Below are 12,416 nucleotides of genomic sequence, written 5' to 3'. Positions count from 1 at the left end.
TGGAGCTGGACACCTTCCTAGTCTGGGCACAATCCTTTCCCCAGGTACAGCCCTTGTTCCAGCTCAGGTGGTAGCTAGGAGATTCCTCACGATGGCTGCCGCCCTTGTTCTGTTCCACCCACTTATATATCTTTTGCATCAGGCGGGAATCCTTTGTCCCTCTGGGTTCCCACCCCTCCTTCTCAGTGGAAAAACACCAGGTTAAAGATGGATTCCAGTTCAGGTGACATAGTCACATGTCCTGTGAGACCCCAAGCCGCCTTTCCTCCCAGCCTGACTCACAGGAAGGCCTGCCTGCAAACAGAGCCATCCACAGTCAATTGTCCTGGTCGATGGGAGCCATCAAGATTCCAAGCCACCATTCATGGCCCATTTGCATAACTACAATAGGCCCTCAGAGTTATATTTCATATTTCTAGTTTTTGATACAAGAGTGATACATTTCTACAACTAGGATGACCACACTCAGTGGATTATAAGCTTTGTAATGATACCTTACAAGAGACCTTCTGCATGAAGCATATTCCAGTTACACTATCTTCACACTCTATACAGAGAGTGCATCACAACCATTGCTACACTGTGGGAGCTACACCCATCGTGACCAGCTGACTTTTGCCAGCATAAATGCAACCTAAGACTCCAGGGGCAGGGCCACACTCGAAACTTCAAAGCGCTGCCGCGGGAGCGAGTGTGGTCACGCGCCCGTGCTGGGAGAGAGCTCTCCTGGTACTCCACCTCCACAAGGGGATTAGCTTTATGGTGCTGTAACTTGCTGCGCTCAGGGGGATGTTTTTTCACCTCCCTGAGCGAGAAAGTTGCAGCACTGTGAAGTGCCGGTGTGGCCAAAGCCCAGGTCTGTCCCTTTATGTGTATAACTCACACTGAAATCAATCCAAAGGCAGAGTGGCCCCGGGACAGGACCGTCCAGTGTTGTTATAGTCTCTACAGATCTCCAGGAACCAGATACAGTGTTTGGGGTTTTGGGGTTTTTTTTTTGGTGTTTCTTAAAGCAAGCACTTCTCTCCCTGCATGAGCCCGGCTGCGTGTATATACATATGACAAAGTCAATTCCATGAGCAGAGTGTTCTGCTAAAAAGTGTGCCTTTGGCAGGACATGAACCTAATACAGCCATCATCTTATTACAGGGTGCGCTTTGCCTACCACAGTTTCTGAACATAACAGGTTCAAATATTGGTTTTTCTAAATTAAATTAGTTTTAAATATTGTTTTTTCTTTATTGCTGTTGAAGCATGGAGTCGCCTCTGTCACCAAGGGCAGGACCGATGTCTCTTTGCATTTACCTGGCTGCCACAGCAGTACAGAGGAAGGATTGCTTAGTGGTTAAAGCACTGGACTTTGAGTCCAGAAAACTGGCTTTTATTTACTGCCTCCACCAGCAAGTTTGGTGAGTGAGCTGTGACAGGTCCTGTCACCTCCCTGTAGCTCAGTTTCCTCCATCTGAAAAGGGAGCGACAAGGGGACCAAGTGGATCAGATCATTAGTGGTTGAGGTGCTTGCACTGAAGGGGCTACAGAACTGCAGAATGGAAGTACAGATTTACACAAACACAGCAGTTCATTCACAAGTGATTCTTACCTTCCAGCTGTTTAGAGTACTGAGCTGAGTTTTGACTAACGCTGAGGAATCCATATCTTGGTTATACAAGAGCTGTGGCCTCTCCTGTTTACACAGCACTATTTGTCCCCGACATCCTGGTGGTCACACACTCTAGCATACCCTGAAATCACTGTTGCTAGATTTCTAAAGACTACTCTGCATTTTCTTAAATATTCTCATGCAACATGCTGTTTGAATTGTCGGTAATACACAGAGTAGGAATAGCTGACTATAAGTAAAAAGAAAAGGAGTACTTTTGGCACCTTAGAGACTAACCAATTTATTTGAGCATAAGCTTTTTTGTAGCTCACGAAAGCTTATGCTCAAATAAATTGGTTAGTCTCTAAGGTGCCACAAGTGCTCCTTTTCTTTTTGCGAATACAGACTAACACGGCTGTTACTCTGAAATCTGACTATAAGTATTTCCAACAGCCATCACTATGTTCTCTAGGGATGCTCAAACTGTCCAGGACCAAATATCTGTCTTTTTGTTTTGAACTCTAGACAGCGTCCAGTGCCCACAGCTAAACAGGACCCAATCTACTACTGACAAACATGGTATGCAGCAGTTCTCTAAGTTTGCTTTATTGTCCCAAATATTTCCTGTGACTCACCAGAAGCATCATAGATTGGTGCAACTTCAACAAGGTCACATCCCACTATATTCAGTCCTTGGCACCCACGAATGATCTCCAAAGCCTAGGGAAGGTAAGAAAGGGCTAGTTACTAGGTACCCAAATTGTTAACTTTGAAAACACTCTATATATTTAAATAGCCGAGGGGGTGTTTTCGTTTTTAAACACAGCTGACATGAAATCTGAGAAGATACAGTCCGAGATCACTGCTGTAACCTAGTGCTCTTTGTTTGTTACATATTGATCCGGAGTGAGCGGAAAGCAGAGGCTTAGATGTATAAATACTGAGACACCATCAAACTGTATATCAGCTCAATCTCCCTTAGCAGTGGCTTTTCCTATACTAGAAGGGTAACTTCCAATCTCTCTCTAGATTATAGGCAGGACACAATAGGAGTTCTCAATGATTTCAGTTCCCGCTCTGCCAAGTTTCTTGTTTAAAGACTTCTAAATCCCATTTAGTTCCTTGACCCTTAGATTCATCCCCAAGACTCCTGTCCCCGACCAGACGAGGGTCTTCACGATCGGGTTCCCCATCGGGGGATCGGAGACGGACGGGATTGGAGCTGAGTCCGAGAGAGCAAGAGGACTGTGAGAGACAGCAAGAGTCCAAGAAAGAGCTGCAGAAGCAGCAGCAGCATGAACTGGCGGTGGGGGAGCGGAGAGGCCTAGGGGACCTCCCAGGGGTGAGTGGGGATAGACCCCGGGGTGCCAGTTCCGCAGGGAACCTCGAGACTAAATTGCTGCCCCTGGTTAAGGGGCGAGGGGGGGGGGGGGAGATGTGGATGCCCACCTCACTGCCTTTGAGCAGGCTGGAGATTTGAACCAGGGGGACCCTGTGGAAAAGCCCCGGTGTCTAGCTCCCTTGCTGGGTCCCAAGGCCATAGACTCCGTCAGCCAGATGGGTGGGGAGGTGGACAGGCTCCCACTCCTGAGCCCAACCTATCTGTCTGTGTGGAGTCTCCTGGGGCCAGGCCCCTCGGACCTCCAGTGGGAGCAGAAGGTGTGGTCAATGGGGAGACATTCCTGGGGTGGCGAGATCCTGGGACAGAGAGAACTGTTGTCAGGCCCTGGGTGGTGCAGCCTCAGATGCTGAGGGGCTGTGTGAGGGTCCCAGGGATGAAGCCCCTCGCCCTGCCTATGGCCCAGATCCCTGTGCAGACACAGGACGGGTGGTGCTCCAGGATACCAACTGCAAGACCTTGTTGTGGGGTGACTGTGCCTCTTTGGGACAGGATCCAGGCCCTGCTCCTCTAACTGCCGAGGGTTTGAATTTGAATCAGGGAACCAATCGGTGGAGAGGGAAATGGTCAGTGAAAATGCAGATGACCTGGCTGGCAGGGGGAGGACCTGCTAGGTTCAGGCTACTGCCTGCCTGTAACCAGACCCCTGGGGCTCCCTGCCCCCCTTGCACACCGGAGGGGGCTCACGCTGGCTCTGATGCAGTGAGGAAAGCAGCGAGCTCGCTGCCTGCCCCACTGGGACAGCAAGGGCAGCGCTGAGCACAGTGGGAGCTGAGACCCCACCTGAGTGCGGGGAAAACGCAGGAAGGGCAGGGGATCTGTTGGGAGTGGCAAGGTGCTTGGTAAGGAAAGTCTGGATGAGCCTAGGCAGCCTTGTGAGCTGATGGCTGTGTCTAGGCAGCAGGGTGGGAAGGCGAGGAGAACGGAAGATGAGTGTCCCTGGACCTTACCTGTTAGCTGGGTGGAGAAGTGTGACAGTGAAGGAAATGTGCCTGTGTCTGTCAGGGGTATTGACTTGCCTATGGAGGGAGCTACTCTGATCTCCAGGCAGTTGTCTGTGAACTGCCCTGTGTGCTGGGACAAGGGGAATGAGATCCCAAGCTGTGTGTCTGGGAAAGGAGAAAGTGTGTCCGGCTTAGGGGGGAGGGATAGCTCAGTGGTTTGAGCATTGGCCTGCTAAACTCAGGGTTTTCAGTTCAATCCTCGAGGGGGCCATTTAGGGATTTGGGGCAAAAATTGGGGCTTGGTCCTGCTTTGAGCAGGGGGTTGGACTAGAGGACCTCCTGAGGTCCCTTCCAATCATGATATTCGATGATTCTATGATTTCTAGGGGCAGACAGTGTAAGCCCTGGGACTTCCTTTAAAGGGAGCCAGGTTTTCCCTGCATCCACTCTGCACATTCAGAAATAAAGTCTGAGCATCTCCTTACCTGAGCAGGTGTGAGACCAGCAATTTCAGGTGTCCCTGTGCCAGGGGCATATGCAGGGTCCAATCCATCAATATCAAAGCTGATGTAAATGGGCTTGGCTCCCATCTGCTTTCTCACCTCCCCCATCAGTGGTACCAATGACTTCAGCCAGCAGTCTTCAGCCAGGACGACACGGAAACCCTGGTGGAGGAAGGAGAAGAAAGGTTGGCTTCACCTGCTTGAAACACGCTGCTGGGGAAAGGAAACGGGTGGAGAGAGCAGTGGTCCAGTGTAACGTTTATGCAAACAGCTCTAACTGGCCAAAGCAAGTGTCTTCTGCGGATCACAACTGGTGCTTCCAGCCATTCTGTGGTCTCGCATTTGCTCTCTCTTCCATTCTGCCCCCACGTAGGACAGACTATGGTCTCCACCTGCCCTGGCAAGTAGCGCTTTCCCCACAGGTGAAGCTGTTCAGGGCATATGCTGCTGGAAACAGCACAGACAGGAGAGCAATGAGGGAGGGGGGGTGCCATTCCGTTGCCATCTGGTGCAAAAGGAGGAGAGAGGGACAATAAATGAAAAGAATGGCAGCGGGTGGCTTTTGTCCTGCTCTAAGTGTCTTAGTTGCAGGGACTGGAGTGGGAGAAGTGTTCCATGCCACGGCATCAGTTAATGAACAATATCATCTTGCACCTTTTGTCTGAGGATCTCACATCACACACACTCAGCAAGCCTCTCAGCAGCCGTCTCAGGAAGAAGAGGGACATATTGTTATTCCCAGCACTGAAATCAATGGCCATTTTGGCCCTGACTGCACAGGCTGGGCCCGGCGGAGAGTAGAGAAGGTTTTGGCAGCGGTATACGCTACCTGGTCCCAGCAGTATTTGTAGGGATCGGGGGTGTAGGAGGAGCCTCTGATTCCGATCTGAACCACGCGTTTGCAGTCCAGGAGCCCCTCGTCCACGCAGCGTCGGAATGGCGTCCCATGGTAGATCTTCTCCCCCAGCGCTGTGTCTCCAGTGTCAGTGTGAGCATCCACGTGCACCAGTCCCACGGGACCATGCCTAATGGGGACAGGGCAGGCACAAACACGGCCTTAGCTCCAGCCCCATGCTCCCATGCATTTGGGTGGATGCTTTGGTTAACACAGGTGCTTACAGTATGTGACAGACCGAGACCAGTGGGGTACAGGAGTCCGGTCGAAGGCAAATATACTGGCCACAGGATGACTAGTTTTCGGTTCCCTGAGTAACCAGAGCAGGGGCTGCCCTAGAGCAATCAGGAACCTGCTAGAACCAATTAAGACACCTGGAGCCAATTAAGAATTTACTAGAATCAATTATGGCAGGCAGATTAATCAGGACACCTGATTTTTAACAAGGACCTCCCATCTGTTTGGAGGGGGGCATACAAGGAGCGAGAAGGCATGCTGCTGGAGGACTGAGGAGTACAAGCATGATCAGGCTTCAGAAGGAAGATCCTGCAGTGAGGATAAAGAAGGTGCTGGGGGGAGGCCATGGGGAAGTAGCTCAGGGGGTTGTAGCTGTCACACAGCGGATACAGGAGACTTAGACAGCTGCTATCCACAGGGCCCTGGGCTGGAACCTGGAGTAGAGGGTGGGCCTGGGTTCCCCCCAACTCCCGATCGGACACAGGAGGAGTTGACCTGGGCTGTGAGCAACACCAGAAGGGAAGGTCTAATTTGGAAAGGGATCTGGCCTGTCCCTGACCCCCTAGGTGGGACAACAGAGATGGTGGAGAAGTTTCCCCCACGCTGGCTGGCGATGAGGTTAGCGCCTCTAGCAGAAGTGGCCAAACTGAGGGCTGCCATGAACCTCTGAGGGGAGCAAATCTGCCAAAAAGCGCAGGCCCCACCAAGGCAGAGGAGGAACTTTGTCACAAGTGTTAGGATATAGATATTCAGGCCTGTCTGCAAAGGCCTGTACTTTAAGAATTTAGGGGTATTCTTATCACTTGGCTAGTTCTAGAGGTATAAAAGAAAGAATCAAAATCACTGTCTGCTGGTGTAAGGGCCTTCTCTTACTGTGACAGTTTGAGGCCCTGTTCTTAGGCTAAGGCCTTTGGCTAAGCAGCAGAAGCAGCCATAAGCTAGGAAGCGACCGGTCACATCCTCACATTCCAAACTAGTCACATTGAAATAAGGTGCTATTGGGCTGTCAGGCACTATCAGGACAGGATTGTATTCCTATCACCTCCAGAGAAAGGGAAGTGCCTAGAAAATGTAAAAGGAAACTTAGGTTGATAGCATCCTGTCTGGCAAGAACTCACTTATCAATAGCTGGGATGTGAAATCCTCACTTCTGTATTGTTTTGTCATTATAGTTCCCACTTTGCTATTGTTTATTGGCATGGTCTCTGTCTGGTTCTGTGATTGTTTCTGTCTGCTTTATAATTAATTTTGCTGGGTGTAAACTAATTAAGGTGGTGGGATATAATTGGTTAGCTAATCATGTTACAATATGTTAGGATTGGTTAGTTAAATTTCAGTAGAATGATTGGTTAAGGTATAGCTAAGAATATTACTGTATAAATTAGGGGCAAACAGGAAGTAAGTTGGGATTCGAAAATAAGGAAAAAGGAACTTGTATTTAAGCTTGCTGGAAGTTCACCCCAATAAACATTGAATTGTTTGCACCTTCGGACTTCGGGTATTGTTGCTCTCTGTTCATGCGAGAAGGACCAGGGAAGTGGGAGAGTGAAGGAATAAGCTCTCTAACAACAAGTAGTTCTGACCTTGTTCAATCTTTCAGCATAAAATCTTGGATTCTTCACAATGATAGAGATCTAGATGCCAAACAGATCATACAATTGATTTGTCAAGGTCTTCTTCCCACCCTAGATTCCTATGGCTTCAGACCTCTGAGAAGGCATCTTTCTATTCAGCAGGTTCAGGAAGGCAATAAGCACATGAGCGCACCAATTAACTCTAGGACAAAGATAGCCAGAGACAGAGTGCAGACACAAGATGCCAGCTGGGATCAGCACAAACAAGCTCTGGGTAAGTGAGAGGAGCAAAGAGGAAGATTGCCAGCATCTAGCTATTGACTGACGGATACTGCTGCAGCCCGACTTTATCCCTCACATGACTCTCCAACCCTGTCTGATTACACGAACCCTGGAACCCCAAGTGTCTGAGGAGCCATTGGAAAGATAAGAAGAACAGTAGGAAGCTAAGATGGCTCCATCAGCAGTTCTTTAATGACCTGAAAATTAAAAAGGAAGCCTACAAAAACGTGGAAACATGGACAAATTGCTGATGATGAGTATAAAAGAATAGCACAAGCATGTAGGGACAAAATCAGAAAGACGGGCACAAAATGAGTTACACCTACCAAGCGACATAAAAGGCAATAAGAAGAGGTTCTATGAATACATGAGTAGGATTAGAGACACAAAGGAAAGTGTAGGTCCTCCATTTAGCAGAGAGGGAAGCTAATAACTGACGACATTAAGAAGGCTGAGCTGTGTAATGTCTGAATACTACAGTCTTCACTAAAAAGATAACAGTCTTAATACTACATAATACTAGATAATACTACAGTCTTCACTAAAAAGTATTGTGACCCAATACTTAACACAAGTAATGTTAAGAACAAGAAGGAAGGAATGCAAGCCAAAATAGAAAAAGAACAAGTTAAAGAATATTTCTTTAAATTAGATGTATTCAAGTCAGCAGAGCCTGATGAAATTCATTTTAGGGTACTTAAGGAACTAGCTGGGGAAATCTCAGAACAGTTCATGATTATGTCTGAGAACTCAGGGAGGGCAAGTAAGGTCCCAGAGGTCTGGAGAAAAGCAAACATTGTGATGATCTTTAAAAAGGGGAACAAAGAGGACCTGGGGAATTATAGACCAGTCAGCCTAACTTCAATAGATGAAAGAATCTGGAATATATTATTAAGTAATCAATTTGTAAGCACCTACAGGATACTAGGGTTATAAAGAATAGCCACAAGGGATTCATCAAGAAGAAATCATGCCAACCCCACCAAATTTCTTTTTCGACAGGGTTACTGATCTAGTTGACGGGGGGGAAGCTGTAGACATGATGTGTCTAGATTGTATGGCTATACAGTATGGCTTTGGACACAGTCCCACATAACAGTCTCATAAGCAAACTAGCAAAATGTAGTCTAGATGAAATTACTTTAAGGTGGGTGCAAAACTGGTTGAAGACCGTACTCAGAGTATTTATCAAAGGTATGCTGTCAAATTGGGAGGCCACATCTGGTGGGGTCCCGTAGGGGTCTAGCCTGAGTTCAGTGCTATTCAACATTTTCATCAATGACTTGGCTAACGGAATGGAGAGGATGTTCTAAACACTGCAGATGACACCAAGCCGTGAGGGGGTCGCTTGCACTTTGGAGGACGGTATGAGAATTCCAAACAATTTTGACAAATTGGAGAATTGGTATGAAATCAACAAGATGAAATTAAATAAGGACAAGTGCAAAGCAGTACACGAGGAAGGAAAAATCAAATGCACAACTACAAAATGGAGAATAACTGGCCAGGTGGTCAGACTGCTGAAAAGGGTGTGGGGGTTATAGTAGATCATAAGTTGATTATAAGCCAACAATGTGATGCTGTGGCGAAAAAGGCTAACAACATTCTGGGGTGTATAAACGGGAGTGTTGTAGGTAAGACAAGGGAGGTAAATTGCCCCACTACACACAGCAATAATGAGGCCTCTGCTGGGGTATTGTGTCCAGGTCTGGGCACCACACTTTAAGAAAGATATGGACGAATTGGAGAGAGTCCAGAGGAGAGCGACCAAAATGATAAAAGGGTTAGGAAGCCTGACCTATGAGGAAAAGTGACCAAAAATTGGGCATGTTTAGTCTTGAGAAAAGACTTTAAACTTACTTTTCTGCCACTGCCTGCAGGATCGGGTATGTTATTGTGTGATCACCACCTGCAACGGGACAGGGAACAGAGAACATGCTATGTAATAAGAACAGGCCAGCACTGACCAGATATATTTTCCAGTCATAGCAAGCTACATTCATATTGCACCACTCCTCTCATAGGGGAACACATCCGCACTTCACAAAGAGAGAGCTCATCCTTTCGAAGCAACAGCCTTTATTCATCTAACTACCTTCCCTGCAGCTTTAATTGGTGGCAGATAGTATAAAAAGGGGCAGCTTCTCTTTTTAAAAGCTTTCAAAAATCCAGCTGGCTGTCACTCTCTTGCTGCAGCTGGGACTCAAGGCCAGCTTCTGAATGCAGATCCCGGATATACAGCCCTCTCTCGCCGCAGCAGGCTGGGGGAGAGGTGCCTCTCCCCCAGCCCCAGCCCCAGAGCTGAACCAGCAGCAGCAAAGGTCTGGGAGCAGCTGCAGGAGACTGAATTATCTCAGCGGGGAGGAGAGAGGAGCTCCGTTGCACTCTCAAGACCCTGTTAATAAATTAGTCTGTATCCATTGCAGTGTATGGGGCAGAAGGGGGGAGGTGGCTTTAATGGATCCTGCTATTCTTCCAGGTGCCCACTTTCTGGTGTTTTAACAGCAAAGCATGAGATTGGGCCCAGCCCTGGGTTCCTTACCCATCGTGAGGGGAATGCAGCCAGCTGCCACAATCTTCTGATAGGCTTCTCGGATTTGCCTGCAGCTGTCCTGCAGGTTGTAGAGGTTCACATTCACATCACCAATGTCAGCAACCATGAGGGAATGGAAAGGTGCTGCCCCAGTGCTGGGGTTATACATTCTCACCATGCCCGACTCCGCTCGAATATGGCGAGGGCCGAACCTGGAAGGGAAAGAATCCCACACTTCATTATCTGGGATGGTTCGAGGACGAAACTTGTATAGAACCCGGGGATTCTGAACACATGGCTGGTTGGGCACACACTCCTCCTAGACACTTAGGAGTTGAAGGCTGGAAAGACCATTGCGGCAAATGTTTCAAGTGGGACTATATTGTGGTTGTGATAGTCTACGTCAGATGCATAATGAGTATGGCCGAATGGTTTCAACAGACAGGTCATCTGTAGATCCAGGCAGAGAGCTTACTGCAAATCGAGAGTGCATGCAAAGATTTTCACATGTGACTCTGATTCTGGGTGGCCAACCTGAAAAGATTTTCAGGGGCTTGCTTTTCAGATATGCTGAACACCCACCTTTTCAACCTCCGCTCCCTTTAAAGTGTCTAAATTGTCAGGTGCTTTTGAAACTCTTTGCCAGTCACACCAGATTTACAAGAAAGTCTCTGACTGGAGCCACACATGATCCATCTGCTGAAGTGCTTAGTCCATGCTCACAACCGGAAAGCCCCCCACAGCTCCCATCGGCAAAGAACAGAGAACCGTGGCCAACGGGAGCTTCAGGGGAGGTACCCACAGACGAGGGCAGCACGCGAAGCCCTTTGCCCCCCCATTCCCCAGGGCCGAGGGACGTGCTGCCGGCTGCTTCCGGGAGCGGCATCTCGTTAGGGCAGGCAGGGAGCCTGCCATAGCCCTGCTGCCACCCGGAGCAGCTCAAGGTAAGTGGTGCCAGGCTGGAGCCCTCACCCCTCCTGCACCCCAACCCCCCCTTCCTCAATCCCCCCTGCCGCACCCCTCCTGCACCCCAACCCCCTGCCCTGAGCCTCCTGCCACACCCCACACCCCTTCTGCACGCCAGCCCCCTGAGCCCCCTGCCGCACCTCAACCCCCTGCCCTGAGCCCCTCCTGCACACCGCACCCCCTCCCACACCCTGCACTCCCTCCCACACCCCAACCCCCTGCCCCATCCCTACATTCATGGCCCTACATGCAATTTCCCCGTCCAGATGTGGCCCTCGGCCCAAAAAGTTTGCCCACCTCTGACCTAGACAGGTAAATCCCCATTCCTTTGTCTCAGGCAAGATGGTTTATCAACTCTCTCCACAACATATTATAGGAACATATTTTCAGCACCCATACATAACTCTATGCACCACCCATACATACATCACGCTGATATTCACGACCAGCATGTCACCAGTTTTCATAAAAGACTTGACTCAATGTCCTTTTAAAGTACAATAATATTATATTCAGTCGGTTGATTCAACTGCAAATTCTTTGGGGTTCAGACCCTTGTTCTGGGGTGTCTGGACCCTGACTGTCACATTACAGAACCACTCTGACAACTGGCACCTTCATTAGCAGCCCGAACAGGACTGAATGGGTACCAAGAGCAAACCACCCTCTCCCGCTTTTTCTTGGTCCCTGCAGGACGCGCCCGAGGCAGACTGGCAGGGCAGTACGGGAAACCTTGCATTCTGCCATATCTGTTCCCTGGAATAACAAGAGGCCTGCATGCTACCAGGCAGTCAGTCCCAATCTTTCATCAGCACTGACTCCCCTGGGATTTTTCTTGAATAGCCCCTATCTCATGGGTTGTGGCTTCCCCCTCCTCAGCTCTTAGCCTAATAGCTGCCCCTTACCTTGCACCAGGACGGTTGGAGGTTCCTGTGTCAAGGGGCACCCCAACAAAAGCAGCATCTAGTCCCTCTGGTGAAGTCTGAACGGGCAGCTTCATCATGGAGCAGACCCCCACGGGCCTGGCTACGAATTGAGCACTGGGAGGCATATTGAAGCTAGAACCAGCGAGAAAGCGGCGAGGGGCACCATGCCCAGCGAGCAGGTGCTCCAAGCCCCCACGATGGAAGCCAGGCAGGGAGCCAGCTGCAGCGGGGTGAGCTGTGGCCCACACACACGGGCTAGCTCTGGGGCTGCTCAGCAAAGGCGGCTGGAGCTTGGCTGCCAGGAAAGTTGTCGAGAACTTCCGAAGGCAGAGTCGCTCCTTGCAGAGCGTTCTCCAGAGCAGCTGGCTGCCTCGCAGAAAGAGGGCCTCCATCTGCACCCCCTGCTTAGCCCTCCTCCCCCAGCACAGCAGACACCCAGACGCCCAGAGCTGGCCCTTCAGGTTCAAAGCAGAGAGTGGCTGGGTAGCAGAGACAGACAGCACTCATGTCACCCCCCTCATTCCCTTCCCCCTGGCAGGTTCAAAGTGCAACACCGA

The 12,416-nt window shown here is 49.6% G+C and overlaps 1 protein-coding gene across 1 annotated transcript in view; it reads right to left on the bottom strand.

Moving 5' to 3' along the window:
- Positions 1-12,416, bottom strand: part of LOC140900020 (agmatinase, mitochondrial) — a 15,320-nt gene extending 2,904 nt beyond the window's left edge. Inside the window, exons 1-6 of the mRNA XM_073316499.2 lie at positions 11,839-12,416; positions 9,977-10,179; positions 9,295-9,343; positions 5,276-5,471; positions 4,429-4,608; positions 2,236-2,320 (exon numbers count right to left, since the gene is read on the bottom strand). Of these exons, the coding sequence (XP_073172600.2) occupies positions 2,236-2,320; positions 4,429-4,608; positions 5,276-5,471; positions 9,295-9,343; positions 9,977-10,179; positions 11,839-12,251 (1,126 nt within the window). The 5' untranslated portion in view covers positions 12,252-12,416. The remainder of the gene's footprint in view (positions 1-2,235; positions 2,321-4,428; positions 4,609-5,275; positions 5,472-9,294; positions 9,344-9,976; positions 10,180-11,838) is intronic.

The sequence above is a fragment of the Lepidochelys kempii genome, chromosome 18, assembly GCF_965140285.1.
Source record: "Lepidochelys kempii isolate rLepKem1 chromosome 18, rLepKem1.hap1, whole genome shotgun sequence".
NCBI lineage: Eukaryota > Metazoa > Chordata > Testudines > Cheloniidae > Lepidochelys > Lepidochelys kempii.
The sequence above is the reverse complement of the archived record's forward strand: the minus strand, read 5'-3'. Positions and strand labels throughout refer to the sequence as shown.